Below are 27,705 nucleotides of genomic sequence, written 5' to 3' on the forward strand. Positions count from 1 at the left end.
ATATAACATAAAGGAGAAAAGGGGGACAGGTACCATACTTGACCATACCAGCAATCATTTGAGAAGAACAGAAAAAAGGGTTAAAAGAAAGCCTGTCTTTACTCCATTTAATCCAGATTATACCAGAAGCAGCACAGTGGAAGTTATTATAACTATCTTCAACATCATAAACCAAATGACTGTTAAGAAAGCTCCTATCCGAGAGACTAGGAAGCTGAATTCTGTTTTCCAAGATGCAAACCATATCTAAATTAAGATCTTTTACTAACAATTTGCAGAAGTTCACTTTATTAGAGGCAGAAAAACTCCTAATATTTCAAGTGACAATATTAGGACAGATCATTTACGCTTAGAGGAAGAAGAGACCGGCTTTTTTGACCCTTTTCCCCTAGTACCCTTAGTAGCACTCATTAGACCAAACACCTTCGCATGATCGCATCCACTGGCAGCTGAAGAACAGGAAACCCATGGCGCCGCCTCCATCTACGAGCTTTCCAGCACTGTAATCTCTGCTTCACAGCAAAGGAGTACATGGCGCAAGCTGCACTCATCCACCTCTCCACCCTCCCACGTTATTGCTTCCTCCTCTCCTCCAGATTGTCTAACATTTCGTCATTCAGCAAACCCAGAAACTCCACCTCATTCTACGGCTCATGCGTCACCTGCCGCGTGAGCAGATGGGCCGAACGACTCCTTGGAGACTTCCAATTCAACCCAGCGGTCGCCGAGCCCAGCTCATCTCCGTCTTCATCGGCAGTCGCTGACCCTCCTGGCTTCTCCCTCTTACCTGCTGCCGCCGAGCGTACCATCCCCCTCCCGATCGACTTCTACCAGGTTTAACTCATGATACTCCATGGTCATAGTCATGTCCTTAAATTTTCAGTTTCTCTTCACTTCCTCACCTTTTCTCCTTCTATATATGGGGCGAGATAACTGCATTTCTTCTTTTGTTTTAGCGTGGTGTTGCCAAATTTTTTTTGTCTTAAGATGTGTGGAGAAATTATGTAAATGCCAGCTTGATGGTGTTGTTTACTTGTTTTTCCTTAGGTTCTTGGCGCCGAAACGCATTTCTTGGCGGATGGAATCCGAAGGGCATATGAAGCTAGGGTTTCAAACCCTCCCCAGTATGGATTTAGCCAGGAAGCCCTTATTGGTCGTTGGCAGATACTCCAGGCTGCATGTGACATTCTTTCAAAGTCCAGTTCCAGGGGCGACTATAACCGGGGTCTCGCCGAAGATCCCAGCTCCACTCTTACTACCCAAGTCCCCATGGATAAGGTATTCTTAACCTCGACGCTGATCTACTAGTTTTCTTTTGCACTGAATTTTCGGGTATAGGGTTTAGTCCAAGAGAAGCATAATACTAAGTTCAAGTCCCCATGCAATGCTTTATGGTGCCGAATGTTGGCCTTTAAAAGAGAAGCATAATACTAAGTTAAGTGTGGCAGAGATGAGGATGCTCAGGTGGATGAGTGGCTTTACCCTTAGAGATAGGATACGAAATGAGCATATACGTGAAAAGGTTGGAGTAGCTCCAGTAGAAGATAAGATTAGAGAAAGTCGCCTTAGATGGTTTGGTCACATAAAACGGCGGCCTTGCGATGACCCGGTTAGGAGAGTAGAGGTATTAGATTTGACTTATGTTAAGAAAGGTAGGGGTAGACCTAAAAAGACTTGGTTAGAAAATATTAGGAATGACCTTTCTTTATTAGATTTAAACGAGAATTTGACTTTTAATAGGACACAATGGAGAAAAAGGATTCATGTAGCCGACCCCACGTAGTGGGATAAAGGCTTGATGTTGTTGTTGTTGTTGTTGTTGTAGGGTTTAGTCCAAGACAGTCATTGATTGGTTGTAATAAGGTCATGGATTCATAATTTGCAATTGTTTTAGGGCGCAATGGTTTTGTTGAAATCCTTCATTGTTTGAAATGAAGCCTGTTCTTGTTAGTACACATAATTATTGTAATTAGTTAGCTTCTTATTTTCTTCGTCTCCTGTATTTTTCTTTAGTTTCCAATTGTGGTTTTCGGCCTACATTTGAAAGTGAGAAACCTCCATTTTATAGCATTGTACACTTACATATATTTATAATATTTAAATGAAAGAATGATACCATTATTCAAACTTTTTACATGGTATTAGATTTGTGATCCAACAATCTCTCTGCCTTCTTCTAAATCCATTATGATTTTCTCACTTATCTTCTCCCGTATTTTCTTCTTCCATCTATGTTTGTCCTAGTATTATAGCGAACTTGCTCTTGCACTTGCCTAATCCCCTTGGTTTTGCCTTTTGCTACATTGATCTTCACACGTTAACCCCTAGGTCCCACTCAGAATTATAATTATGATCTTTGCTTGCTACAATCCGTTTCACCTGCATTAACTATTGCAATCGCCTATTCGTCGATGACCCCCTCTTCATATTGAAGTTTCTTGCTTACATTTGAAATTGGGATATCTCCTTTTTATAGCTGTGTACAGTTATTTATCTTTAGAATATCTTATAGAAAAACGATGCTGTTATTCAAACTTTCTACACTTTTGGTGAACTTAGAGGTGCTAGTTCATAACTTAATGGTGTTTACTGTTTACGTAGCCAAACATTTGAATGATGTAATCCTCTATCTAGGGATTTCGTAAGGCGTTGTTTGGATGCTATAAATGCGAGTAAAAACAAATTAAAAAGAAGCTCAAAATTTCCAACTTTGTTTCATATGTATAATCAAGCTACAAGTTGATTGAACTTCATTTCCTTTCACCTAAAAATAGCCTAAATGTTTCTTTTATGGCTTTGTTTTTGAATAGTATTTAAACTGTTGACCAATTCCTTAAAAACAAGTATAAATTTCACTCAAGTTGTCTACTATGGCTATTAGCATGTGCATTATCTTAAGTTAGTTTCTTTTGTTAACCTTTGATTTTGTAATAGGTTCCAGGGGCTCTGTGTCTACTTCAAGAGGCTGGTGAAGCAGAGACAGTCCTTCAAGTTGGTGGTGGTCTTTTACGTGAGTGGTTGCCTAAACCTTTCAAGCAGGATGTGGTACTAGCTATGGTCCTTGCATATGTTGACTTGTCAAGGGATGCTATGGCCATGAATCCACCAGATTTCATGGGTTGTTGTGAAGTTCTTCAGAGAGCATTAAAGCTACTACAGGTAACCCTCGATTCATGTTGGTAGTTTTAGACTATCTTATGGAATTGCTACTCACTAAACCTCTCTATTATTTAATTGCTCGAAACATCTCTATAATTTTAATCATATGATTCTTTTTTAATGCTTAATTAAAAAGTAGATGTGTAGAACATTAGTGATGTTATGTTTGGGAAGCTTTACAATCGGGGTTTTTTTTTTAGACAAAAGAAAACTGATAGGAAAAGTATGTTTTCCTCACTTATTGGATATAAGTCCAACTTCCTTTCTATTTTTTAAAAGAAAGTAGAGGAAAGAAAAATTGAAATGTGGACAGCTTTTGAGAAGACTCCATTTTGTAATACTATTTCTGTATTTCATATTTTTAAAAATAAAAAATAGCAAGTAGTATTTTTAAAAATAAAAAATAGCAAGTAGGACAATGGCAACAACAACAACAATAAAAAAAACTTTTATCCCAATTACATGGGGTCAGTTATATGGATCATTTTTGTTCCATTGTGTCATATTAAGAGTTGAATCCTTATCTAAATCTAATTAAAATGTAATTTTTAATACTTTCTATCCAAGATTTTTTAGGTATACCTCTACCTTTCTTAACATAGGCCGGCTGTAATATATCTACTCTCCTATCAGTGTGATCAAAAGACTGACAATTTATGTGACCAAACCATCCAAGGCGACTGACTCTCTCTAGTCTTATCTGTCATTGGAGCTACTCCAACATTTTCACATATATACTCGTTTCACATTCTATCTCTAGGTGTAAATCTGTTTATCCACCTAAGCATCTTCATCTTTGCAACACTTAACTTAATTTTATGTGTCTCTTTTAAATGCCAATATTCTACGCCATAAAGAATAAAGCATTGTAGGTCTCATTACCATCTTATAAAAATTTCCATTAAGTTTAAACAACCATTATTATATTCTTTTCAAATAATTTTTCTCATTTTTGATATATATGACTTTCCGATCAAATTTATGATTTAAATTCCTAATATTTTCATTTAAGATTAGAACATATAATATTTTATATAGATTTATAAGCTTGTTTTATACTTAATTATTTTAGGAAATTGTTTCATAATTTGTTAAAAAGGAAAAAGTTGCAAATAAATAAAAAATACACGAAAAAAAAATTAAAAAAAAATATTATTTTTATGATATTTGTAGTATGCATCCTTTGTGAATAGGATTATAGGATGCATGCTAAGATCAGCAATAAGAGCCTCTTGAGTGCTGTTTAAATTATTCCATAAGGCGACTACATGAATATATCTTGATGTATTTGGCCCCAACCTTGCAATGATTCTTTCGTTGCTTCTTATGCATGCATGCCTATGTATATATGAAGCCCAATACCTACCTACCTCGAGAAGTAGGGAAAAGTGATCTAGGTGGGGATCAAACTCAATAGCTCGAAAAAATCTTCCATGTCCTTTATCAACTCAGCCAGCTAGCACCCCCTTCCCTCTCACAGACACACGTGTGTATATACATAACATTCCAACTCTTTCCTGCCCTCTTTGTTTCTCTTTATAAAATTTTTGAATAGGAAATGAGAAAAAAAATTTTCATTTTCAAAACAAGTTTTTATGCTATATTGACTGGAGAAGTATCTACAATGACTACTCCGGGACTTAGATTCCTGCTTGCATTTGTATACCTTTCAAAATCTTGTTGGCCACAGGAGGAAGGGGCTAGCAACCTTGCACGTGACCTGATGGCACAGATTGATGAGACATTGGAAGAGATATCCCCTCGTTGTACTCTTGAACTTCTAGCCTTGCCCCTTGATGAAGAGCACCGTATAAAACGGCAAGATGGTCTACATAGTGTACGCAGTATATTGTGGACGGTTGGTAAAGGAGGTGCTTCAGTAATAGGGGGAGGATTCACTCGTGAAGATTTCATGAATGAAGCATTTGTACATATGACAGCTTCGGAGCAGGTTTGTGAGAACATTACTTGAATAATCATTATATACTTCATGGTTAGGGGCTGATTGTCCTTTTTTTTCTTAATGGTCTAAAGATAGATTTGTTTGCTGCGACACCAAGTAACATACCAGCGGAGAGCTTTGAAGTATATGGTGTGGCACTGGCTTTAGTAGCACAGGCCATTATTGGTAAAAAGGCGCATCTTATTAAAGATGCTGGCAATCTTTTTCAGCAACTCCAACAGACCAAAGTTACCTCTTTAGGTGCTAATTCTGAATACACCACCAAGGTAGACAGGGAGATAGACTTTGCACTTGAAAGGGGTCTCTGCTCACTGCTATTGGGAGATCTTGATGAGTGCTACTCATGGTTGGGCATTGATGATAAGAGTTCGCCTTATAGAAATCGGGATATTGTAGAATTCATCATGAGCAATTCGAACATTGGCAGTGATCATGATCCTCTACCTGGACTTTGCAAATTGTTAGAGACATGGCTCATTGAGGTTGTTTTCCCAAGATTTAGAGATACTCAAGGTATACAGTTTAGACTCAAGGATTACTATGATGATCCAACAGTGCTGAGATATCTAGAAAAAATGGAAGGAGGTGGGGCTTCACCGTTAGCAGCAGCTGCTTCCATAGTAAAAATTGGGGCTGAAGCTACTGCTGCACTTGGTAATGTAAAATCAAGTGCACTTCATGCTCTGCAGAAAGTGTTTCCATTGACCAAGAGGGAGGGAAGAGGTAGCATTGAGGTCTCCACTGGTTTACATAGTTCTACATCTGAACTAGGTGGAGTTGAAGAGTCCAGAATGGATACCTATCAATATGTTAAAGAGAATGAGAACGAGGCTTTTGAGAAACCCAATTCTGAATATTCTAACGAGGAAGATTTTACATACATGATAAAGGAAGCAAGCATGAAGATAATGTGTGCTGGAATAGCTGTGGGCATACTGACTCTTGCTGGACTCAGGTACTTACCAAGGAGAAATGTGTCTTCAGGTTCAATAAAGGAAGTTGGATCTGCAATGGCTGAAAATACAGTTCATACTGGTAATTTTTAAATATTCTGAACCTTTTTTTTTCATTTATTTGTTTGGTAAATGGTAAATTGGTAAATATTTACTCATTGGAAAATCTTTCCTTCCGATGGAGTGAGTTTCTGCTGCTCAGTTATTTCATATACAATGTGTTGTTCCTTATAATACGAGATGACTACTTTGCCACATTGAAACGTAGACGTGATTTCAATTTTATTGACGATTATGCAATTTTACTGTCCTCCATGAACATAAGTCTTTATCAATTGCTTGCTGATGTCAAGATCTTTTCTTCAAAAGCATCATAGACTTGTTATTAGCTGTTTAGTATGATTCAATTATTATAAATCTTATCAACAAGTTCGTTATGTTTTGTTCATGCATATTCTTTTCCTTTTCTTAATATTATCTTCCTTTTTCCCCTTTCAAATATCAGTTTGGTAGGTGAGCGTTTGTACTATCCATAGGTCATTTACTAAGAAAATCATGCCTATTGTTTTAGTTTTTAATTACTGTGGGCTCCGAAAATTCGGCCCCGGCCTCCACTCACTTTTCTTATTCGGCGAGGGAGTTTTAACGAACTAAGTTCCGAGGTAAATTTTGGAAGGCAGATGGGTTTGTAGATAAGACACTACCCAGAGATTTCGCCCTCATTTTGCGAGTATATATGCTGGATTCATGGTTTCTTCTACCTTTTTGTTCCTTTGGTTTAGCATGATGGTCAACAATTACCTTTCCCTTCTAAGTGGCATCGTTAAACATGCAATTGCTTTTTCAATTATCAGTTAAGATATATTATGAATTATCTAAATTAACAACAATTTGCACCATTCTTTCAGATTTGATTGGTTTAGTTATAACATTGTTTCAATGCGTTAGTGAATATCATGGTCATTTTTTGTTTTCTGGAGGCGAAGATGCCTGCCCACTTCTATATCTTTTGTAAGTGAGAATTGAACTGGACAAAGAACTTGTGAAAGAGTTTGGCTGATGCGTTTCAAATCAGTTGTAATAAGCTGTTCTGTGATAGAGTTTATCCAACCATGAGACGGGTCTCTTTTATGTGCTGCTCTGCAGCCCTGGCCACGGCTATGAAGTCTTGTTCTGGTTGCTTTCTCTTTGCTCGTGGGGTAGGAATCCCCTTCTATAACATGGCAATATTACAATACCTCACTTTCCTTTACCGAAGTAGCTTCTGTTGATTTGGAATGATTTCCAAATTGAAATAAGCTTTTATTTGGAAAGCTTTTAATGGCTCATTATTATAATTTATTAGAGAATAGATTATTTTCCTAATTAAGTTAATTTAATTGGAGATATAATTAGAGATTTGATTGATGCATTAATTAGGGGGTCTAATTATTGCATTAATTGAGATTTGATTGATGCATTAATTAGGGGATCTATGATAGGAAACACTTGTAGATCTCAAGTATTTACTGTCAATCTTCAGAAAACAACGAGAATTATCCACAAAAATCCGCACAAAACCACGAAAACAATATATAATGTGTATTAGTTGATGAAAAGGAAAACGGAAAATAGCAAGATACAATTGATCCTCTATTTGAGAGGAGGATCGATCTCTCCCAAATCTCTAGACGATGCTAGAGCCCAAAAGAAAACCTAAATCTAAGAGTTCTCAAATTTCAACCCAATTCAAGATGCCCTAACCCTAGGAAAACAAACTATTTAATGCACACAATTCAAAAGAAAATCTCTAAACAAGCCCTACATCAAATTTCCCTCACAAATCCCTCAAAAAACATTCCTAAATCTCTCCGCTTGGGCATTCGGATCGCCCGATCTCCATAGGAGGCGGAGACCCCGCCTCTGTTTCGCAAGCCGGTCCCGGCTGGACCGATCCAGTGGACTGATCTAATAATACTCCCCTCCCAAAGATCCACCTTGTCCGCAAGGTAGAAAGGCAACACCTTCTTCCATTCCCTCGTCATCACAAACGATAAGAACATGAAGAGTTCGGTCCTTACACTTGCGCCCCAGAGTATACTTCTCGTCACATCTGAAACAGAGCCTCTTCGCTCTCTTCTCCTATAATTCTATTTTCGTGAGCTTCTTGATGTTGTTCACAGATCTTCTTCATGCAGTCTTCTCCTTTGAAGTTCCTCGAAGAGTATCCAATGTTGGTTTCTTGGATGCCAATAAGGTGATGGTCATCCTGTACAAGTCTACGAAGCTACTGCCTCCAGTTTCTCTCTCCAGGTGTCTCTAATCCTCCACCAACTAAGCTAGTTCCATAGCCTCTCCCAATTCATGAGGCCTCATTACTCTAACTGCTGCCCGGATCTCTTGTGTCAGTCCTTTCATGAAATTTCCCTCTAGCACTGCCTTAGGAAGGGGGTCCAATCGACTAGCAAGGTACTCGTATCTCTCCCGGTACTCCATCACTAAACCCTCCTGTTTCAAGGCGAAGAACTGCTCGTAGAAGTCTCCTCCCCTGCCAGTTCGAAAACGTTATACCAAACAATCCTTGAACTCTCTCCAACTCCATATGAGTCATCGCATGTCCAGCCACTGATACCAAGACAAAGCCATCCGTTCCAAATATAGATCCGCTGCTGTCAGTCTCTCCTCCTCTGTTAACCCATTAAATAACAAAATATCTTTCTACCTTGTAGATCCACCTGTGCACATCCTCCCCTCAAAGATTGACATCTTCATTTACCTCACCCTCGGGTCACACCCGTTTCCCCTAAATCCTCCATAATCTCCCATTCCCCTCGAAGAGGAGGTCTCCCAAATTGTCACGATCTTCCCTCCGACGATCATACCCCAACCCTTCATCAAAATCCCATCTTCTTCTTTCAAAATCAACACCCTGACGATCGAAATCATCCCCTCTCTTTTCAAATTCAGCACCCCGTCTAGCTAGCAATTGCTCATCTCCTCCCTAGAAAGTGGTTTTAGAGGAGGCATTCCATCTTCTCCTTCCAGGATCTCCACTTCTGGATTTTCCCTTCCCCTAAACGTGTCCGCCGGTAGTTTCCTTTTCTTTTGATGTCACCGATTTTGTTTTGGCTTCAAGCAATTTCTTCAATATATCTTCCACAACGAACTTTTGCTCCATCTTTTCATTGACGAATGCAATATGAATTTGAAAATCAACAATCTTCTCCTCAAAATTTGCTTTGAGTTGCCCAAGTTCTCCCTCCAAAACTTTCACTTTCCTTCTAGCCATTGGTTCCCCTTCGATCGACATGCTATGATATCAATTTGATAGGAAACACTTATAGATTTCAAGTATGTCCTATCAAACTTTAGAAAACAACGAGAATTCTCCACAAATCCGCACAAAACCACAAAAAACAGTAGATAATTTGTATTATTTGATTAAAAGGAAAACGGAAAATAGCAAGATACAATTGATCATCTATTCGAGAGGAGGATCTATCTCTCCCAAATCTCTAGACGCCGCTAGAGTCCAAAAGAAAACCTAAATCTAAGAGATCTCAAATTTCAGCCCAATTCAAAATGCATTAAACCTAGGAAGACAAACTATTTAATGTATATAGTTCAAAAGAAATATCTAAACAGTCCATACATTCAAATTTTCCTCCCAAATCCCTCAAAAAACTTTCCTAATCTCTCCGCCCGGGCATTCGGATCGCCCGATCTCCGCAAGAGGCAAAGATCTCGCCTCTGCTTCGCTAGCCGGTCCCGTATGGACCGGCTAAACCGATCTAACAATCTAATTATTGCATTAATTATGAATTTGATTAGGATTAGATTAGAAAGTTTTTCCTTTTTTTGCTCAAATATATAAATAGAGCCCTGGGGGCTGCTGTTGAATGCAAGAGAGAAAATAAAGCTTGGGTGGTATTGTAATTCCATATTATTCTCCAATATAATGATGTTATCTACCCCTCATCGTAGATGTAGACATCTTTGCCGAACTACATAAATCGTCGTGTTTATTGTGTTTGTGTTGTGTGAATTTTATTTTTGCTGCGATTGTTTGCACAACAATTGGTATCAAAGCTGGATTTTGGTGGGATTTATGGCGGCGGCTTGGAGAGTTTGACGAAGGTTCTGTCATATGTTTGGAATGTTGGTTTTGTTTGTTCGTTGCTGTAAGCAGAAAAGTAAGCCAGATTAGTGCAATTTTGGCATCGTGAGAATGCTGCAATTTGGTGGAGGCCATGAGATCTGGTGAGCCATGGATACATCCACCTCAACGGTGGAGAAGGCTTCGATTCATTAAATGGTTACACATCCCGTCAAAATTGATGTGATGGAATTTGAAGGCAAATGGAACTTTTATATGTGGCGATGTGAGGTGATAGATGCGCCGTGCTCTTTAAATCTAAAGGAAATTTTGGAGAGCGATGAACATCCCAAGGAGATTTTAGAGAAAGATTGACTCAAGATGAACTAGAGTGCTTGTGGCTTGATTAGAAATTGCCTGTCTCAACTCTCAAGAGATCAAGTATGGGGTGATGATGGAGACTTTTGCTGTGAAGCTGTGGAAGACTTTGGAGAACATGTACCTGACGAAGAACATGGAGAATCGACTTCGTATGAAGTGCCGACTCTACATGTTTCAGATGAGGCATGAGATTACAATTGATGAGCATTTGAATGACTTCACAAAACTATTGACATATCTTTTGAATCTGGATGAGGAGGTTGGAGATGAAGACAAGATGCTCTTTCTGTTAAATTCACTCCCGGATGAGTATGAAAATTTCACTATGATACTCATTCATGGGAGATCTTAAACTATGGTGAGGTGACTACTGCATTGCTGAATCACAAATTCTGGCGTCGGGACAAGGAGTTTGTAAATATAGATTCAACTGACGCTCTCACACTCCAACAAGGAAGATCTGAGAAGAAGAAAGAGGGCAACAACAGGCATGGCAGGTTCCGTGGGCGCAATCTTGGGAAGAATTGATGTACTTTCTGTTGGAGATTGGTCATTGGAAGAAAGATTGCCTGCGAAGCTGAAGGAGAAGGGAAAGAGAGTTTTCACTGTGGCTAATCTTAACGTAAAAGAGCGTGACGAAGATTCATATGTATCACTATTTGTAGTTTCCCAAAGTTTGTATTCAGATGGTTCATGCTGGATTCTGGATACTGGTGTTACCTATCACATTTATCGCACTAGAGAGTGGTTCAGCACCTACAAGGAGCTTGATAGTGGTATTGTGACCATAGGAAATGACAAAGTCTGTCGTACAGTTGGTGTAGGGAGCATCTTCATCAGAATGCATGATGATATTGTGAGAGAGCTGATTAATGTGAGGCAAGTTCCATATATCAGGAAAAAAATTGTTGTATGTTGGGGCTTTAGAAACCAAGGGCTATAAGGTAGTCATTGAGGCAGGAGTTCTGAAAATATATCATGGAGCACTGATATACTACTTTCAGGAAAGAACAATGATTGGATCGGCCGGTGTTGCTGATGATTCTTTTAATGCCACTACATTATGGCATATGTAGCTTGCTCATGTCGGAGAAGCTTCTCTTATGGCTTTGGTGAAGCAATGATTGATTAAAGGAGCAAGCACCTGCAAGCTCGATCTTTGTAAACATTGTGTTTGGCAAGAAGACACGTGTATCCTTGGGTATTGTTATCCATAGTACAAAAGGGTATCTTGGAGTATGTTCACACATATATTTGGGGCCCAATGAATACATAATCATTCAATGGGCGGTGATACTTTGTCTCTTTTGTTGATGATTACTCTAGATATGTTTGGGTGTACACCATGAGGCGCAAGAGTGAGGTACTGGAGATTTTCAGAACTTGGAAGAAGTGGATTGAGACTCAGACTGACAAAAGGATTCAGTATATCAGATAAAATAATGGGGGGCGAATACATTTCGAATGCATTCTTGCATGAGTGCCAGAGATCTGGGATATAGCATCACTTCGCTGTTAGAGAGACACCACAATATAATGGGGTGGCAGAGAGGATGATATGGATTTTAGTGGAGAAAGTTTGGTGTATGTTATCCAATACTGGGTTAGATAGAATTTATTAGGCTGAGGAAATAGACTATGCCTGTCACTTGGTGAACCGTCTGCCTTCTGTAACTATTGGAAAGAAGACCCCAAAGGAGATGTGGTTAGGGCATCATGCTAGAGATTATGAGTACTTAAGAGTATTTGGGTGTCCAACTTATTATTATCATGTTCAAAATGATAAACTGGAACTAGGGGAAAATAAGGTAATCTTTATTGGCTTCAAACTCTATAATCCGGTAGAGAAAAAGATTGTCATTAGCAGAGATGTTACTTTCGATGAGGCGAGCATGTTGAAGCCTTGGGACACTAAGCAGGTGGAGAGCTTTATTGGGATCACATATGCATTGCAGAAGTTGGAGTTTGATGCAACTTAATTTGCTTCTCAAAGGCATATCATTTCTTCCAAGGTACCTGATTCAACTGCAGATCATGAGGTAGAATATGATGTTGAGGATAAGATTCCTTCTTAGAAATCTATTGCGAAGAATAGGACCAAGCACCAGAATGTTCCAAAGGCAACTTGGTTGAGGGATCACATTGCATTTGCACTTTTAGTCATGAAGGTTGAAATTCCTAGTCACTATAAGGAAGCAGTGGACAATCCTAGTGGTGATCTATGGATGAAGACATGGAGTCTCTTCAAAAGGATGCTATTTGGACGTTGGCGAAGCTTCCTCCACGAAGAAAAGTCATTGGGTGCAAATGGATGCTTGTAAGGAAGGAATGATCTTATGGAGCTGATGTGCAGTACAGGGCTAGGTTGGTGGTGAAAGGCTCTACGCAACAGAAAGGGATTGTTTATGATGAGGTATTCTCCCCAGTGGTTAAGAATCTCTTGACCCGTGGTCACTTGGCACTTGTAGCAAGTTTCTTGGCACTTGTAGCATAGTTTCATCTCATTTTGGAGCAGCTCGATCTGGACATTGCACAAGCAAGTGGCGTTGTGAGCAGGTTCATGCATGATCCAGGAAGGAGTTCTTGGCAAACTGTGAAGAGTATCCTGTGGTATGGTTGATGCAGGCTTGGAGATGTAGTCACCACGGTAGTGGTGCATGACTCATGATTGATTGTCCACTTGTTTGAAGAATTATGCTCGACTTGATCCCCTGGGAGGGGTGGTACATAGGCAACCATCTGGGTGCAGTCGTTCTGATATTGGAGCATGCTTTGTCATCTTCCACTTTCTGAAGTGAAAGATGAGGTGGACATTATTGATTTGGAATAATTTCCAAAGTGAAATAAGCTTTTATTTGGAAAGATTTTAATGACTCGTTATTTTAATTGATTAGGGAATAGACTATTTCCCTAATTAAGTTGATTTAAGTGGAGATATGATTTGAGATTTGATTGATGCATTAATTGGGGATCTAATTATTATATTAATTAAGGATTTGATTGGAGATTTGATTGATGCATTAATTTGGGGATCTAATTATTGCATCAATTATGGATTTAATTGAGATTTGATTAGGATTTTATTAGGAAGTTTTTTTTTTGGCTCAAATATATAAATTGAGCCCTGGGAGCTGCTGTTGAATGTAAGAGAGAAGAGAAAGTTTGAGAGCTATTGTAATTCCCTATTATTCTCAAATATAGTGAAATCATCATCCCTTTCCCGTGGATGTTGACATTTTAGCCGAACCACGTAAATCGCCATATTTATTGTGTTTGTGTAGTGTGAATTTTGTTTCCGTTGCAATTGTTTGCATAACAACTTCTCTCTATGGACTAACAATTGAATGGTAGGATTTAGCCTGTTCAACCATGCGACCCACCACTTCTAGACAACTGCTTTTCCAGGCAGGTCCATATCTCCTTCAATGTGGTTTACTCCACTGTTATGTTCATTTTCTTGGAGACATCCCTGTGCCATTAGTCTTTGCTTCAAGCTAGCTTTAATTTTTTGTAACCTCAATAATGCTTAAAGTTTTCAATTCCAGTCCAAAACAAACTTACACTTGTTTATAGTTTTTATCTAAGATTTTAAAATTTTGCTCCCTTTTTTCCCTTTCTAACTTTTGCATATTTGCGTTCAGTTATCCCTGCAATTCAGAATGTAGAAAAGGAGTTACCCAAAATGGATGCAAGACATGCCGAAAGCCTAGTCCGCAAGTGGCAAAATATAAAATCTCAGGCCTTGGGTCCTGATCACCATCTTGAGGATCTGCCAACGGTAAGATATTCATTTTTCTGTATTATTATTACTCATGGATTTAGTTATAAAATGGCTTATCGTGTTAGATTTATTTGCATGCCGTATAATACCCTCATAAATCCCATCAATAAGGACCTGGCTCCTCGTCATTTCTTAATTTTCAAGGACCTATGATGGGAAATACTTGAGTTCGCAAGCCAACTTAACAATAATCGATAAAAAGTGAGAAAAACGAAGAAAATATGGTGGAAGAACAATCAAACGATAGCTAATCTTATAGAAAGCAAAGCGAAACAAGAACAAATCAAAGAGACAAGAGAACCTCAATTCGAGAGGAGGATCGTCTCTCCTAAATCTCTAGACAAAAGAGTCTAGAGCCCAAGCCGCTAAGAAACCCTAATTGAGAATCAATCAAATCATAATCTCTCCCTAATCCTCTCATGCTCTTTAATACAAAAGCTTTCTTAATATAATTTCCCTCCCAAGTCCTAGCCGCCCCCTCCTTTTTTCAATTTGAATTCTATTGGATGAGTGGGGCCCACCCTTTGAGCGGCCAAAGCCAAGGGAGGCGGAATGCTTCCGCCTCCTAGGGCTGGCTGGGCCGGTTCAGGGTGAACCGCCTAACAACCTACTTTGTACATTTTTAAATAAAGGAGGCCTATATTTCTTTTCCATATAAATAAGGTACAGTTGCAGAATTCCTTTAATATAATGACAAGCAGAAGATGATACATTGATCAATATTACGATGAGAAGTAATTTATAGTTGCAGTAAATTTATATTATACATGTTTTTCTCCTCTTTTTACTTTTAAAGGTGGTGGTTTTATGAACTAAACATTATAGAACTATATTTTCTTGGAGCAATACTTCTTAATGTTTAGGTCTATCAACTTGGGTAAATAGTTGTAGTAAATGTCTTAATACAAAACTCACTCGATATGAAATTGCAAATATACACATGAAATTGCAGATCTACACTTGATTTGAACAAATTGATTGCCGTTTTAAACAATATACCATCAAAATATTGAAAAAATTAACAATACAGTTTGTAAATAAACCCACAAAAATATTATACATCTGTACTTGCAGGCAAATTATTACATCCGGTCACCGGACGCGGAGATAGGTCTGGATATTAATAAAATATTATTTTAAATTAAGCGCGTCAAAATTGCAGGTAAAGCGCAGTTAAAAGCGCAGGTAAAGCACAGTCAAAGCGCACATAAAGCGCAGTCAAAAGCGCAGGTGACGTGACAAGTTTTTATTTGATGTCCGAACCTATTCTCTGCATCTGGTGACTGGATGTAATAATTTGCCGGACTTGTGTGCTTATTTAGCAGATAGAACTTGCGTATATTTGTGCATGGATCATTTGAACTTGGATTTACCTTTTAAATGAATATTTATAGTAAATTGACATATACATGTTAAATTGTGTTTTAGCTACAGTATATTTAGCTTTATTAATAATTTATTAGCAGTGATCAATATTAGTGCATAGAAATATTATTTCTTATTTTAAAGTAAGATTCCATTTTTTTTTTTAATATTGATTAAAATAAATATCTTATATGTGTGTAGATTCTTGAAGGCCGGATGCTGAAGATATGGAAGGATCGTGCTTCAGAAGTTGCCCAACAAGGCTGGTTCTGGGAGTACACTCTACAGGACCTGACAATTGATAGCCTTACTATCTCACTGGATGGTCGCCGAGCCACCGTAGAAGCTACGATTAATGAGGCGGCGAGATTAATAGAAGCTGCTCAGCCTGAGCTCAAAGACTCGTACGACACGACTTATACGACGCGATACGAGATGGCTTGTTTGGAATCTGGCTGGAAGATAACTGAAGGAGCTGTTCTCAAACCATAGATTGTACCTGTGAGTTATCTATCAGGCTTCTTCTCCATTTTGGGCATTTTTTAAATTTATTCTTTTATGGTCTCTAATCTTAGCGTTATAATGATATTGCTTGTCTTTATAAATCTGTTATTGAACTATAGTTCTCTGTTTATTTTGTCTGTTCATTATCTTTTTTGTATCCGATGCATTTCTCTTAGAAGATAACTGAAGGAGTCTCAAACCATAGATTGCATCTGTAAGGAATTCGGACTCTCTATTTTGAGTTTTGTGGTTTTTATTCTTTCATGGCCTCAATTTTTCATTTTCACAAAGCTGTTATTGAAGCATAGTTCTCTCTCTCTCTCTCTCTCTCTCTCTCTCAGTTTTTTTTTTTTTTTTTGTTCTGTTCCTCCATCTTTTGATCATAAAATGAGCTCAAAATATATGTTTTGCGTTAGTTTGTTTTCATAATGATCAAATAACACTAGGTTTTCATCATGAAATTACTCATGAACAATGAATATTTTTAACTATTTTAGGCTAAGATGCACAGACACGGACACGGCGACATGGACACGGGACACCTCAATTATTGAGAATATAGGACACGGACACGGGTTGGAACGGTATTATAATTTTTTATCTTTTAAAAATTCCATATAAAAATTAAATAAGTATAATTTTAAAATAATTTAGAAATAATACGTCATTTAACTAGAATTTATGCTTAAAATGATTAATATTAGGATGTCAAGAGTCAGACGTTGATGTTGTTTATCAGTCATCGAGAGAGGAGATGGAAACATATTCAGTGCCAAAGAGAAATAAAAATGAGAATATTTGATGAATGGGTATTAAGTGCGGACGATTAATTTGGTGCTGTGGATACGAAATAAAAAATATAGTTTTTATATTTTAAATAAGTAAAAATTTAAATATAAGAAATTATATTTAAAAAAATTCATAAAATATTTAAGATACGCATATCGGACATGTGTGTCCAATTTGTATTAAATATTTTTTTTAATCGGACACATTTTCGAAGGAGTGCGGACGTGTATCGTGTCAGATACGTGTCAAACACTGCACGCCTATTTGAGGAGAAGTATCCGTGCATCATTAGACTCTAGGTAAGTGTTAGTTTTATAAATACATGTGATTTGAGTGTTAAACATGAAATTGCTCCGAATATATAATCACCTAGAACTGCAAAATAACAATAATAATAATATCAACGGCAACAATTAGCTTCTAAGCCCTTCACCATTGCATTGTTTCTTTTTAGTTAAATCTAAACCTTTCTACAAACAAATCATAACACCAAAGAATGACACATAAATAAGAAAGCAAATCATTGTAAATATGACAAGAACAAGACAGACTGGTCAGTCTTCTGAAATCTACTATGGCTCACCTGGAAGAAAACATTAAATTGAAGCGAAAAGACCGTCGGCGACATTCTCGTGGCATGAAGCTAAGTCCAAACGTCTCCTTGAGAACCAGCTCAGGTTCCAGGAGCCCAATTAGCTTGGCCACAAGCGAAGCACTTTCTTTAACACATTCTATGTCCTTGGTATCAGTCCATAGCAGCTTAGCCAAACGCATTTTACGCTTCTTAGAATCCACTTCTATGCCCCATTTGATGTAAAGATTGTTCCTTTCCTCTGAAGAAAGCTTCTTCTGGATCCTCCTGTGTAGCATTGCTCGCTCGCGTTGAAGATTCTTTAGGCTGAATTTGCAGTAGAGCAAGTAAAATTGTGATTAGATTTCTCCCTTTTCAATGACTGATGATTCATGGAAGCTCATAGATCTTGAATTGAATTACAGATTTCCTCTTTGCATTCTTTTTAAGTTCGGTTAAAAAAGTGTTTCCCTGGTCTCAAATATATGTAACATAAGACCTCACTATCTCCTTGCCCTCTTGTTGATGCCTACCATCCGCATTTCAATGCATTTGAAATGTTGCATTATAGAATGCTAATAAAAAAAATTTCAAATACATTTGATTTGCTTCTAATCTAAACAACTAAGACTTCGTTTGGGACGGCTTTCTTACTGTTTCTTAAAATAGCTTTTTAGTACAAAAATTTTAATTTTTGTACTAAAAAGCTGCTTTATGAAGTAGTAAGAAAGCCGTCCCAAACGAAGTATAAATTTCTAAAATATATTCAGAACTTATGAATGAACTTTATGATTTTATAAGAATTATGATCTAATACTCATACTTAATTTTGACCTGATTAAACATTGCAAGACATCAATGAAGTGCTCACCTGGAGGCGACAGTTCCACTCTCATTTCTTTTGAGAAAAGATAGACGCCTATGCTCCACCTCCATATAGCTAGAATCAGTAGGCTCACCTTTGAAGAGGAGGAAGAAGTAAGTCCTGTGGATCAGGGAGACATTACATGTATCCCATAGTTCAATTATCTCTCTCTGCTGCTTTTTAAATTCCAAAGGCCATTGAGAAGGAGATTCTGAAGAACTTGACAGTGTTTCATTGCTGGCTACATTTTTGGTTTCCTCTGCCTTGTAGTTTTCGTTAGGGTTTTGATGCATCTCCTGCAATATAACAAGGAGTCAGCCAGCTCAGAAAATCATTCCATTATAAGAGGCAACTCCAGTGGGTTAGCTGGAAAACAGGGACAAAGTTCCAACATAAAGTATTTAAAATTTGAATGATTGATGATTCATGATCCCGTTGCGGTTGGACTATATATATATATTAACACTTAGTTATTATCATTATTAGAAATGCTACATCATCTAAGTAGTTTTAATTTATTTTAGGAATTTTTACATGCATAAAACCTAAAACTATTGAAAATACATATTTACCACCTAAACTTCTATATTTACTGATATGCCATCTAAAACCCCTCTTTTAATCAATTCTAACATTCCGTTTAAACCCTCCGTCAAAAATCACTATCAGCGACTGTCTTTCCTGTCAATGGCATCCTTTCACAAATTAATACAAGTATCTCAACACTTCAATTAGGTGGTAGAATAGAAGGAAAGGGGATTTTAGGTTGTATATTAGTAAATATAGAAGTTTAGGTGTTAAATATATATTTTCAATAGTTTTAAGTGTTATGCATGTAAAAATTCCTTTATTTTAATAATATTTATATTGTCATCATGATTGAATCTCAGTTGAACCTCTTGAACCTTTCTTTTTACATGTTTAACGTCTGGTCCAATTCTAAAAGCCTTAAAAAGTTTTTTTTTTCTTTTATCTTATTTTAAAAAATGGATGAGTTTAAAAAGAGTCGACTTAGCTAATGAAATAGAGAGAAAATCAAAGCATATCCGATCTTGGTGATCTTTTTAAATAATGAACTACGCTTCAATGATCAAATAGTACATGCTCAAAAGAGAAATATATGTATATGATGAAAAAAACTCTTGCGCACCTGGTGTTGTACTAATTGTTTCTGATTTTGCGGTTGCGGCACCTTCTCCAGCTGTTCAACATGGTTGGAAATGCTTGGAAGGGAAGTTTCATAAGCGTTCTTTGAACCCCTTGCTCTAACCTTATCTTCACTAGCAATGGTGGCGTCTTCAACTTTGAGCTCCTCCCTTGGAGAAATTTCTAGTTTCTGAGAAACTCCAGAACGAACTTCAGTTTCTCTTCCGGAACTTGCCGAAGAATTTCCATTTGAGGCATTTTCAGGCCTTAGTGGAAAATCGTTTAGCAAGCTGTAAGTCGGTGTATTGTTATTGTGCTTTATATCCTCAACACAAAAAGATTTTGTAGAACATGCTGGATTTTCTTGAGAATTTGCACACCTTGGAGTTAATACATCTGGAACTGGTTTCATAAGATTATCACTAGTTTGTGTCATTTTAACTTGATTTTGCAAGGCAAGTCCAAAACTGTTGCCTGCTTTAAGACTTGGTTCCTTGGCTTCAAAAGTCATTGGTAGAAGACTGTCATAGTCATCCAGCAGGAGACTGGACTCATCTGTTTTCTTCTTCAAATCGTTTATTTCGATACACCGAACCTCTTTGCATTGGTCGTCCAAACTTCCAGATTGGGATCGAGGAATTCTTGGACTTTGATAAGTATTTCGAGGAAAGTATCTAGCACTGTTCACCGAGTTTTCAGACTTTAGGTGATTTCGATCATAGCTATCATTAACATATGGAAACCTGCACTTTGAAATGCCAAATTCTGGACTGTGATAACTAATTCCCGATGCTTGCGATATGGATGATTCATCTTCAGAAGCAACAGGTTGATGGCCAACAGATAGTTGGATGGATTCCCCCTAAAAAGCAAGCCAAGAAAGGAGAACAAAAGATCTAAGATTAGTTTTCATATCATGAGGAATCTGAGCCTATAAGCACCCATTTTCTGAAAGCCTGATGTTCAGAAGCAAGCTGTACTGATAATTGGCTTGATTCCTCCACTTAAGTAGAAAAATTTATGTACCAAAATTAAAATAAAAGTAAACTACCCAATGTCTTGAAGAATGATCATCCTCATAAAGATTATGTGCCTTTGGTTTCGGCATAAACCGTCCATATTCCTCCTTAACACATTAAGAAAATGTTTGGAGAATTTATTTAGACACAGCGTGAGCAACTGAGTTTAACTTAAAAATAAATATTGTACCGTTAGTCTCAAAGCTTGATCATCCCCAACTAAGCTAAGCAAGTTGTGTAGTCGAGACTGAGCAAGATTTCTTTGCTGAATTAGCTCCCTTATCTCTTTCTCCATCTGAAAAAAAAACAAAGGTAATATGACAATTATTTAGATAGTTAACCCTCCCAAAATGGAGAGATTATTGCGTGTGGCGTTCAAACTGTCCGGAGGCGAATCCGGACACGCCACGTCACCCCGGATGCATTGGGCCTCAAGTGACGTGGCGCGTTCGGATTCGCATCCGAACGAATCCGAACACCGCACGTAATATTTTTTCCCCAAAATGTGTATTATGGACTCATACATAAATTAAATGGGTACCTTTATGATTTTGGCATCTTTCTCCTTCAACACATCTAGATGAGATGTTGTATGCGTTGAGCCTAAGCCTAAATAATGCAATTCATCTTCCAACCTAACAAGTTCTCTTTGTAAATGTTTTACTAATGCCTTGTCTGACATGATAACATTAACATTTGCATTGGTAGTTACTTCCTTTGCACAGCTTGCAAATAAAAGGGTGTTTCTCGACTGCTCGTCGTGGATTCGCGCAGGACTCATTGTGCAAATAATGGCAGTTCTCGCATTACCTCCCAAGGAATTCTGTAATATTCGTGTCAACTTTGAATCTCGATAAGGAATATGTGTATTTCTTCCCTTGCTGCATTTAAGATAAGGATGTGGACAAAAAAAGAACAAATGATAATCAATAAAGAAAAATAGTGAGACAATTTGATTTTTTCTCTTAAAACTATCCCTATTATTTTTATTATTTTAACAAATATCCTCCAAAATATTATTTTAAACAAAATATCCCAATGAAGGGTAGTTTCTTGTATACTTTTTTGATACATGCAAAAACTATTTTGAAGGATATTTTAATTTTTAGGGATATTTTTGTTAAAAAAAAAGGAGAATATTTGCTCTTATAAAAATAAAACATCGATAATAGTCTAATCAGATGCATTATAAGGAATAAAATGTCAATTTTTAAATCATAATCTAAGTTAAAAATAATCATATAATTATAAAATGATAGCAAAAAAAAAAAAGTCCTTACAAGGTCTAGTAAGGTCTTAGCTGGGTAAATGTAGACCTAGATGGCTGATATAGCCCTGGTTGGCCATGTGTAGATGTGGTTATCCTAACGCGACCTCATATATTATGATAACAAATGGCCTTACAAGATCTAGTCAGCCCAAGTGGGCTAAGTTGATTAAAGTATAAACATAAATACATAATAGGCCCACCTTTCTCAACTTGACCGTTATACGGAATTGAACTAGCCCTAGTACAAGATTTTGCTACCCCAAAGAACTGCTGGGTTGGAAGCTTGGTTATGACGTAGATTCATATGAGTTGATATTCTGTTGAGAATTTTCTTGTTAATTTAAGGTTTTCTACTTGGCAAGTATTTAAATCTCTCTCCATAAACTTCCAAGCCCCTTTTAATGCCGCCGGCCCCTCCCCCCTTAGTTATTTAATTTCTTAATTGAATATCCAATTATGAGATTTAATTAACCACCACCTCTTTTTTTCCAATTTTAATTTCAATTTTCAAAATTCCCCCCCACCCATCCGTGTTACATCACAAACCCACCAAAATTCCTACACTCAAACAATAGCAATCAAAGCCCTATATGAGGTCTTGGTTGGTACCCATTGGGTACCCATGCTTTACTCAGACGGGCTTCACCCACCCACGCCCACCCATGATGACTTTCAGGATGTCGTACCCACCTATACCCACCCACTTCCCATGTTTTTTTAATGCAGTCTACAACAGACTGATGGCCTTGAGGCTTGTTGCCCTTTATTATGATTGCAAACTTTCTAGCCACATATTAGAATTTATCATAGTCACAGCGTGGTTAAGTGCTGCACACTACATAGTGAGGATTGCAGTAATATAAGATATACGGTGATTAACAATGTAAATTGATTTATCCCCCTGATGTTGAGTACCCACCTATACCCACCCACAAGCCATGGGCGTACCCATACACATTCATACCCATTGGGTATGGGTGGGTACATGTGTGGGTATGGGTATGGGTACCCAATGTAGCAATCTCGCATCAAATTTGTTTGATGGGGAGACAATGTTGTGGGAACTTCTTATTTAGACATATAGAGCCACACAAAATTTTCATTAATCATATTTATTAATCTCTAAGATCCTGTTTAGGACGGCTGTAGTATTTTGTAAAGATATTTATGAAACTATTGTAGGAAAAGCAATTTTTTCAAAACTTTTACGAACAATGTAATCATATTTTTTTCTTTTTAAATTGAACAACCACTTTCTTAAAACTACTAGTCTACCACACATTAGTAACTTAGGCTGTTAAAAGCATCTTCCCAATAAAAGTAATAGCCAAATGAAATTGTGATTTTGGTTTGAAAAGCAATGCAGTGAAAAAAAGCTCGAAACAGACCCTAAATCTTGAAAAAATAAATAAATAAATTTGGATTAAAATAGGTCTTTAATATTAAGGAACAAAAATCATCTACAAGGTTGTAACCATAGATTTAGATTAAAATTTAAAAAACTCCTGATTAACAGTACCAACCTTAGCTTGCGAATAACAGTTCCGAGAGTAAGCAAACTCCGATTTATGTGACTACCTTCTTTTAACTTTGTCCCAGCAGATAATGTCTGAGATGCTCGCTCACTACCAGCCAGATCAACAAAATTCTAAAATAAAAACTCAAGTTAGTCTCATTTTCTGTCCCACATTATTTATTTTTTTTTAAATGGCTTTAGGAACAATTTATACCACTGTGGCTGCAAGAGAGCTGGAGCTATCCTTATCATGATGTCTAGCTGAGCTTTCAATTGTCTGCAATGGACAGCAAACTAGAAATGAAATATTTGGTGCATTTATGCCGACGAGAAAAAAAGGAAGAGTAAATTCATTTAATTAGTTGGATCCACTTAAGCAACCAGTCGGAGTATTTGATGAGATCTGGAGCTTGCTTCATTTAAGGAGGTCTCGCCAATCTGTCTTTGATCTGCAATAAGAGCAACAGATTGATTAAATAAGAATATAGCATCTTCATAATCTGGTTCACAGACTCACCAAATTCTACAATATCAACCAACTTTTGGTTGGTTCTAAATTCAGTGGTTTGAAGGAAATCTAAAAGATTAGTCAAGGATTTGGTATATGAGAGGTCATTGAATAATGGCCTGATATTCTCACTGACTTGATGAGATTTTATAAAAATATACAGTCTATAAAAAGGTCTGAAAATCAGATAATAATAATAATTACAAAATAATGGCAATGAAGAATTTTCTCTAATATATCCCCTTCAATATGGTAGTCTATTTAAGATGCCAAACTTGATCTGACTACTATTGAAAGCACACCAACCTAGATAATGAAACTAACACCAGCACCAAAATTTGTAGTCTTAAGCGATGCTTTGTACCTTCACAAATAGCTAGAAGATCCTCAAGATGACATTTATCCCTTAGTCTTACCTCAGTTAGTTTCTCAACAACAGTACCCCTCTAAAAACAAAGAGTTAATCAAACAAATAAGGTGCATTCAATAAAAAAAAATGCTCGACCTATGTGACAAAGAAACAAATTAACTTTACAAATTCCTTCACCTCTGGATCATCAAGAAGCCTAAGAGGGGTATTGTCTGAACTTAGAAGATCACTAACACCTTCATTATATATTTCAATAGCTGAAAACTTTAAAATGAATTCTCTCTCTTTATGCTGCAAAAAGAACAAAATACATGTGAGATAAAAGAGGAATAAACTTATTTTTGTGATTTTTTAATTTGATAAAATTTGTAGTCTGACTTGAGTTCCTCTCCTCTTGATGATGATGGCCTGGGAATGAGGTATTTATAGGCACTTGTTTGATTTGAGGTGATGTAGAGGCGGATAGCGATGCAAAATCCAAGGAAAAAGTGGCTTAGTGCCATGTGTTAGACATTGGATAGTCGACAAACTATCAAACGAATATTCTTGGTTGTGAGAGAGATCCATAGTAGGGGCGCATTGTGAACTTAAAGATTTCTTGTCCTCCATAATGAGCTCTATCGTAAATCATTGTAATTATCAAGGATAATCATTTGATAGTCTGTTAACTATCCTATATCTAAGGTGGCATTGGGCCATCTCCCAGCCTACCATGTGTCCCATCACTAGAACTAGAATCTCATGAATTCTAAGTCACAATCCATCTCAACACCACCTTGAGCCAGAATACCTCTAAAAACCTCATTCTTGGTACATCGTGAGGAGAAGAGGAACTCAAAGTCATCCCAAACATGTTATCAGATAGTAAAAAGAGAGAAAGCAAGAAAAAGAACCTTCTGGATGTATTCGTAAATATCCTCCACAGTGTACACAGTTATCCCATTCATTGTGTATGTCTTTCCGCTACTTGTTTGTCCATACGCAAATATACTTGCTGCATATATCATATATAGACCAAGTAATACTCCACAAGAGCACCACACAGACAGAATACAGATGGTGGGAGGGAAGCGGTGATTGGGTCAGTGGAGCAACGGATAAAAGATTCTACTTACAGTTGATTCCATTGACTACAGAAAGAGCAACCTCCTTTGCCCCTTCCTCATAAACTTGCCTTGTGTCACTATTGGGCCCAAATACTCTATCTATTTTAACATGCAAAAGAGAGCACGCTAAAAAGTGCAAACTTGAGAGCAAACAGAACTGTACAAAATTCAGTAACTACTAACTAGGCACTTCTGCCACAGTCATTTTGAAATGTCAGTATCTTACTTATCCCAGCTATTAAAGAAGAGCAAACAAAGCATTGAACTCTAAACCCCTAAAAATGAATAAGATGGATTTGGCTCCACAAATACTGCAAAGATGTAACGTCCATAAATAGAAGGTTCAGTTGGGATGGCTGGAACCATCAATAAAATTAGTTGTGAAATAGTTGTATGAAAAGTCAAGTTATTTGTTGTGATTCTTTAGAAAAAGTAGGACAACTTTTTTATAGCTATCATATTCTAATATTTTTGGTTGTAAAAAACTTCTTTCTCACAATAAAAATTTCTGAAAATAACAAGTAAATTATCGTAAAAAAGAAGTGTAGCAATAATCAGTCAAATAAAGCTGTCAAAAATCTAGAAACCAAAATAGCCTGCAGTAATACATGCAAGGCAAACAATCCGTTGAACATATCAAAAAGAGCAATCAACGGTTGAAATTTCATTTTAGTTTGAAATTCGAATGTCAGTTCAAGAAAGGCTTCCAGACATCACCTTCCTTGAAGTTCATGAACTGCTTTTCTCAACCAATATGATATGGAAATTCTATCATTTATGATTTTTATCACAAAACATTTGCAAAAACTATGAACCGTGAACAATTACTGAGGTGTTTGGACCCAATTTTTCGTAATTTTTATAGTCCGCTGCCACACTTCTGTCTTGCTTTAACTTGTTTGATAATTCTCAGAAACTTCAAATGATAAAAAGTTTTTCTCAACAATATCTACTAGAATGTGATAATTTTTTTATAAAATTTCGTCTGACATGTTGCAGCCACCTAACTAAAAAATGAAGAGACGAAAAATAGAAATGCACAAATTACAAGCCAAAACCAACACTCGAGGCTGAATCCATACCGAATATGATTTGAGCAAGAACCAGTACACTAAAATCAAAAACTACCCAACAAGAAAACAAGGGGTTCAATGGTTTAAATCATTATGAATTATCCAAGTTACTGCATATCATACAAATGCCATGTCAAATTAAAATTGAGTACTTACCAAATGTGTAAGCACATGGGAGCACAACAGATCGATCTGGGGCATTGCTTTTTAGGATGATAGTATTGTTGTTGATGATCTCCCATTTTGAATGATCATTCTTCTCAATCTCCTGTGATATGAGGGGTCTCACCCTCACCGAAACAGATATCCTCTCTTCTTCTCCACCTTCGCCACCACCATTTCTCATTCCGACCTGAACCACTCACGAAAACATCTCCACTGAGCAAATAACGGATCTTCAAATCTCATTCAAGATGCAAATGTATGGCGTTTTTTCATTCGTAAACGCAACACTAAAGAAGAAGATGGAGACACAACTTTTGAGTAGGTCCAGTTCTGTTCTGTTCTTTTTTTAATGGTTACAAGCAAAATTTAACTTATATAGAATTTAGTAAATATCATAAATTCAGATTTAGTAAATCTAGCTAGGATTAAAACCTGAAAACTGTTTGGCACGTGAATTGTTAAATCTTCTTAAATTTTCATGAATTATTTGACTATTTTTTCAGGATTAAAGATTTTGTCAAACCAAAATTCATGCATCTGTTGAATTGGGTGAATAATGGGATTCAACAAAATCTATATATAACAAATGGAAGAGTTGGAAAGGGATTCATCAAATCAGTAGGATTCAAGTCCCCAATATTTCGTTTGAACGGATACCAAACAGCTCGTTAAAATTGATTGTACAAATATTCAGAGATCGAACAAAGCCATTTTACTTAATCATCGATTCTTCAATTTTTTTTACAAATTCCAAGTTTCAGTTGAAGTAAACGGAGCTTTGAATCGGTGCCCAACTATAACTAGTTTGGATTTTCTTTTTCCCATCTACGAAAGGTCCCGCCATTCTCCTCTTCATATTTTTCATCAAATAACCAATTCAAACTAGTCGAAGAGGAAGAACGATCAAGCCTTCCTAAGATTACTTTATCATGTAAAAAATTAAAAACGTGGCGAGGAAGAGAGAGAGAAAGAGACGAAAACAGGGAGGCAATGTGACCGGAATCTCTACCTCTCGTGGGAATCTCCGCCGCCGGCGATCCCTTCTTCGTCCCGCGCAAGTGTTAGAGAAGGAGAGGAGACTGATCTTTACTCATTCTGCGAAAAAACAAAGCAACCAAAGCCAAAT

The 27,705-nt window shown here is 37.1% G+C and overlaps 2 protein-coding genes across 10 annotated transcripts; one reads left to right on the forward strand and one right to left on the reverse strand.

The window, feature by feature from the left end:
* The first annotated feature begins 355 nt into the window (after positions 1–355).
* On the forward strand, positions 356–21,542 carry LOC110101719 (protein ACCUMULATION AND REPLICATION OF CHLOROPLASTS 6, chloroplastic). 9 transcript variants are annotated; one of them, XR_003701399.1, is made up of 9 exons: positions 357–834; positions 1,048–1,278; positions 2,935–3,159; positions 4,850–5,110; positions 5,194–6,157; positions 14,173–14,309; positions 15,879–16,178; positions 16,343–16,395; positions 21,280–21,542. XR_003701399.1 is itself a non-coding variant. In XM_028696597.1 (8 exons), exons 1-7 carry the CDS (start codon positions 532–534, stop codon positions 16,167–16,169), a joined length of 2,412 nt encoding a protein of 803 aa, XP_028552430.1. In that variant the 5' UTR covers positions 356–531; the 3' UTR covers positions 16,170–16,178; positions 21,297–21,542. The 9 variants fall into 9 exon arrangements, 5 of the variants coding, with proteins under 5 accessions (XP_028552430.1, XP_020685391.2, XP_028552429.1 ...); XR_003701402.1 differs by having other exon boundaries at positions 21,297–21,542; XR_003701401.1 differs by lacking the exon at positions 21,280–21,542 and adding an exon at positions 19,608–19,679.
* Positions 17,213–27,705, reverse strand: LOC110101718 (kinesin-like protein KIN-7F). The gene is made up of 15 exons (XM_020829730.2): positions 27,589–27,705; positions 26,571–26,766; positions 25,351–25,440; positions 25,129–25,229; positions 24,413–24,526; positions 24,230–24,311; positions 23,739–23,806; positions 23,572–23,634; positions 23,365–23,489; positions 21,113–21,452; positions 20,762–20,866; positions 20,604–20,678; positions 19,557–20,414; positions 18,413–18,702; positions 17,213–17,868 (listed from the first exon to the last, which is right to left on the reverse strand). Exons 2-15 carry the CDS (start codon positions 26,758–26,760, stop codon positions 17,550–17,552), a joined length of 2,820 nt encoding a protein of 939 aa, XP_020685389.1. The 5' UTR covers positions 26,761–26,766; positions 27,589–27,705; the 3' UTR covers positions 17,213–17,549.

This window comes from Dendrobium catenatum, unplaced genomic scaffold (assembly GCF_001605985.2).
Source record: "Dendrobium catenatum unplaced genomic scaffold, ASM160598v2 fragScaff_scaffold_772, whole genome shotgun sequence".
NCBI lineage: Eukaryota > Viridiplantae > Streptophyta > Magnoliopsida > Asparagales > Orchidaceae > Dendrobium > Dendrobium catenatum.

Coding starts and splice junctions, on each gene's coding strand:
- LOC110101719 (XM_028696597.1), top strand. CDS start 532: ATGGCGCAAGCTGCACTCATCCACCTCTCCACCCTCCCACGTTATTGC. Junction 835..1,047: donor TCCCGATCGACTTCTACCAG/GTTTAACTCATG, acceptor GTTTTTCCTTAG/GTTCTTGGCGCCGAAACGCA. Junction 6,158..14,172: donor TGAAAATACAGTTCATACTG/GTAATTTTTAAA, acceptor ATTTGCGTTCAG/TTATCCCTGCAATTCAGAAT.
- LOC110101718 (XM_020829730.2), bottom strand. CDS start 26,760: ATGAGAAATGGTGGTGGCGAAGGTGGAGAAGAAGAGAGGATATCTGTT. Junction 21,453..23,364: donor ACTGTTATTCGCAAGCTAAG/GTTGGTACTGTT, acceptor TCTTAAATGCAG/CAAGGGAAGAAATACACATA. Junction 20,415..20,603: donor ATCATTCTTCAAGACATTGG/GTAGTTTACTTT, acceptor CTTGCTTTTTAG/GGGGAATCCATCCAACTATC.